Source organism: Panicum virgatum, unplaced genomic scaffold, assembly GCF_016808335.1.
Source record: "Panicum virgatum strain AP13 unplaced genomic scaffold, P.virgatum_v5 scaffold_5555, whole genome shotgun sequence".
Classification (NCBI taxonomy): Eukaryota; Viridiplantae; Streptophyta; class Magnoliopsida; order Poales; family Poaceae; genus Panicum; species Panicum virgatum.
In genome coordinates, this window is record NW_024376567.1 from 18,248 (window position 1) to 22,716 (window position 4,469).

General features: G+C 39.9%; 1 protein-coding gene across 1 annotated transcript; it reads left to right on the forward strand.

The window, feature by feature from the left end:
• Positions 1-2,797: 2,797 nt before the first annotated feature.
• Positions 2,798-3,818, forward strand: LOC120694399 (uncharacterized protein OsI_031781-like). The gene has a single exon (XM_039977520.1). The coding sequence runs from the start codon at positions 2,850-2,852 to the stop codon at positions 3,531-3,533; it is 684 nt and encodes a 227-aa protein (XP_039833454.1). The 5' UTR covers positions 2,798-2,849; the 3' UTR covers positions 3,534-3,818.
• Positions 3,819-4,469: the final 651 nt, after the last annotated feature.

Consider the following 4,469-nt stretch of genomic DNA (forward strand, 5'->3'; position numbering starts at 1 on the left):
TCTAATTATGATCTAATTGTTTATCATATTTATGTACTTAGTTAATCTTTATTCTAGTTTAGATTAGGATTAAGGATTGGTTTAGAGTTATATTAGAAACCCTTTTACACCCTTAAGGTTTTCCAAAAACTTAAGTTAATTAGTTCTCGTTAGTTCGTTCCTTGGATTGATAAAACATATGATACTCATCCTGGTGAAAAGCTACACACGATATTGTCGCTTGCAGTATAAGGTTTGCCGTGCTTAAGTGACGTCAACAAAAAACCAGTCCCAAACCTAGTGCTATATCTTTTTCTTAGGTCTTGTTCATCATGCCTCGCCATGGTGCCAATGATTCCAGTGAGAGTGGTGAAGAGCCTCAAGGAGAACTACTACCTAAGTCACCACCTCGTCGCAATCCATCACGCAAGCCCGTCTCCAAAGGCAAAGTATTAGCTCAGTCTTCTTCTCAAGTATAGAGGAAAAAGGTCACTACCAAGAAGAAGTCCGCGTCGGCATATGACAGTGAAACTGATATTGAATCTCCTTCTTCTGATGCTGACCTCATATCCAATCTTGTATTGATCGACTGACCCCGTGTGCAAAGATCACAACATCTAGTTCCTTGGTACCCAACCTAAAGGGAAGCTTGAAAGGATGAGGGATGAAAGGTTTTGCATAGGGGTGTAATCGGATCGGATACAGATGGATATTACTGATACCGTATTTGTTTTCATATTTTTCCTTCGAATTCGGATAGGATACGAATATTAGTAGTTGGTGTCAGATAAGACTTAGATGGACATCGACATCATATATATCCAACTTTCATTATTCGGATATGGATATAAATCGAATACGAATCACTAAATTTTTGGACTCGGATACGGCCAGATCTCAACCCTTCTAAACGGACCCGGACTCAAATACAGACGGATAATATCTGCACCGTTTACACCCGTATTCTCGCAATCCACTACTTCGTAAGAAGGAAATCTTCATCAATGATCCTCGCTTTCACACTCGTTTGCACGTGGAGTTCTATCAGAATGTGCAGGGAAGAAATCAGAAGGTGATTGGACAAAAGTATATTGATTGGGAAGGTTGCCACAAGATGAATTATCCTCATCTCGACCAAGCTCTTTATGCTTTGGAGCACCATGGCCTGCGGCATATTATGATGTTCAAGTGTAACTGGAATGAGGAAGTCATTGCATAGTTCTATTCCACTCTCTAGATCACCAAAGCTGATAAGGAAGCTGGCACTCCTCCTTATTTGAACTTTCTTCTCAAGGCATTCCCTATCGATGCAGTTATGACAAGTTTGCCAAGATTCTTGGATTTTGACAAGCATGATCTCAGAAAGAAATACCTACATGATTTTGAATTCCCAACTCAAAACTTTGTGAGTGCCATGCACTACAATACAAAAGATCATCTTTGGGAACTTGCATATATGATGACTTTCTATCGCTACCTCACCCTCTTTTTTAGGTAAACTCTTCTTCCAAAGGGAGGTAATGACCAGCGTGTGCTTTCTTACAATCAAGACATTGTCCTGTACTTCCATCCCAAGTCCAAGTACACTTTCAGCTGCTTTGATCTTATTTGGAGAGAGATTATCAATATCTCTTGGGTTCACTCTTCTCCCTCACTCTCCACTCTCTTGAGCTCAAATCCTCCATTGTTTGTGAGTGTGAGTTGGTGAGATATTAAGAGAGCATTGAAGACTCCGTGTTCATCCTCCTATCTCTCTCTTGTTCTTTGTGAGCTTTGGTGAATCATGGAGCAATCCTTGTGCGTGGACTTGTTACTCTTGGAGTTTGGTGCTCCTAGACAGCTAGACGTCGCCCATTGAAGCATCTATCTCATGTGGATTGCTCTGGGAAGTTTGTAATCTCCTCTCTTTGAGCATCATACTAAGTACCTCTCCACCGGTCTTGGTGATTAGGGAGAAGAGAATAAGGTCGTGAGCCTAAGCCCTTTGTGGTGTGCCCGAACCTCAGGATAAATCCTTTTCTCGTGTGCTCTCTTGTGGCACCTTGTGTTCTTTGAGTTTAAATTGTTCTTGAGCATACTTATCTTGTTTTGGCAAAGTTTGGTGTGAATCTCTCTTGTGTGGAGGTATCAAGCCAAGCCCTTCTTAGATCTCCAAGAACAAGTCTCCAGGAACCTCTAGAAAGTTTCCGTATCAAATTTACTTGAGTAGATTTAGAGATCATTTCAGATTGTCTCTTCCTCATCGGTGACACCGATGCGCATAGGATCCACCGGTTCGACCAGTGTAACCGGTCCGCACCAGTACAACTGATGGGCTACTGATTTTGGTTCAAGTTTGTGTAAGTTTTTAGGATTGCCTATTTACCCTTCCCCCCTCTAGGAATCTTTCAATCACAAAATTTTTGGGAGTTACATATAATATAGCACATAGGGATATAATATTGTCACTAATAATATAAGCCATGCATACAATAGTTACAAAAGTGGTTTGTCAAAGCTAATGCTCGACATAGCTGCTACCCACTGTTTATGCAATGTTCCATTATTGTGCACACACCGCCAACATGTATCATACTGGCATGTAATGGCCCAATAAGCCAATGGGAGGAGGAGAAGAGGCAGGAGCGAGTAGTACGGTACCCGAACACAAGGCTTGAAATGCATGCAGGTAGCGAATTTTAGAACCACCGAATCAAATGCTTAACCACACGAATCCCCCATTACCTTATGGTATATATCACATCCACTATTTATAGAAATGCTGTCCATCTATAAAAAGGTGTGCTACTTAGTATAATCCCAGACCAACATCGTCTTGTTGAGTTACGATTGTCTCCCAACCAATCAATTGTTAGAAAAAATTGTTTGCCATGGCCAAGATCCTCCTACTTGTATCCTTGTTGTTGTATATCACCATTGCAGAAGCTGCTCCAATACCAGCAGAATGGAGTGCCACCGCTAGCAAGTCCATCAACGCTATGAAATTGAAGCTCGCTAAGGCTCTTGATGAAGTCGTCCTTGCTGCCCCACCACCCAAAAGGTCAGAAGTCAAAAAGGCCACGACAGGGCACATGAAAACCATTGACACCCTTCTCGCTAAGGCCCGTGCCACAGGAGATGAGAAGAAAGCTATTAGAATTGCTAGTTCCTATGAGGAAGCTGCTGACCTTGTCATTGCTGCCCCGCCAGCTCAGAAGTTTGACGCAATGGAAAGCACCTTCTCTATGGCAGCTATGCCAGATCCAACAAAATGCCCCACCGTTGACGAGGCCTTTTGTGAGACACACTCCAAAATCAAGAAGGCCCAAGAAGAAGTCATAGCTGCTGCCCCACCAGCCAAAGCGAAAGAAATTAAAGATGCGGTAATAGCTCAAGGATTTGCTATGGGCCAAGCTATCAGCAAGGCCTATACAACAGGAGATGAGAAAAAAATTGCATTAGTTCTTGGTGACTACAACAATGCTGCCGATGCGGTCATTGGATCTCCCCCTGCTGAAAAATATGAAGCAATGGAAGGGGCCTTCACTGCTGCTGCCCGTCCCAGCAAGGCATAGTACGACCCACTCTACTTGATTAAAAGTTCATTTCCCTTCAGTTTAAATTCTTTTTTCACTATCCTCGCTGATTCTTGTAATAGTAAAGCCGCCTTCGAATATGCCAAACTAGCCCCGGGCTGCATGTATTAGCATGCAATCCGGCACTGTAATGCCTGTAACTTGATTGTAATCTCTATCTCTGTTTTTAATTCATGTTCTTGCTGATTGTAATCTCTGAATTTGTATCTAAATTTATTTTCCATATTTTTATTATGGCATATAATAAAAAAACTCCTTAAATTTATATCTAAATTTCTTATATTTTCTATTATATGATAGATAATCTACAATAACCCTTGAAATTTGTATCTAAATTGGCCACTTATTGCATTGTTATATATGAATTAGAAACAGATGAACCAGCATCTAAAATTGCCAACATATACTCCTTTTGTCTCAAAATAACAATTGTTTTAGCAAAATTTCTGAAAATCTATTAGTGTTGGTAGACAAAGTGTCTTTAGTTAATAGATCCATCTTTCTCTTATTTGGCATTTGCATGCATGCATGGCTTAAATTTTCTTCTTAGAAAATAAATGGCTACAACATCAATTATTATGGTTAAATTTTGAATCTTAAAAGTTATTATGTGATGAAGGAACTGCTATTTAAGTAATAAACCACATATGTTTTAAATCACTAATTTCTATCATTATTAAATTCATCCACTATTTTTTAACATGCATGTATCCTAACACGGGTTTTGGAGCCTCCACGTTAATATTCACCGGACATGCTATTAAAAAAGATAAAGTCAAGAAATTCTCACAAAAATCTGAAAAATCCGGTTGTCCATCATGTAGATCTAATAATAATAGCCATTAGACATGCTTTTAAAAAAGATAAATTCAAGAAATTCTCACAAAAATCAGAAAAATCCGGTTGTCCATCATA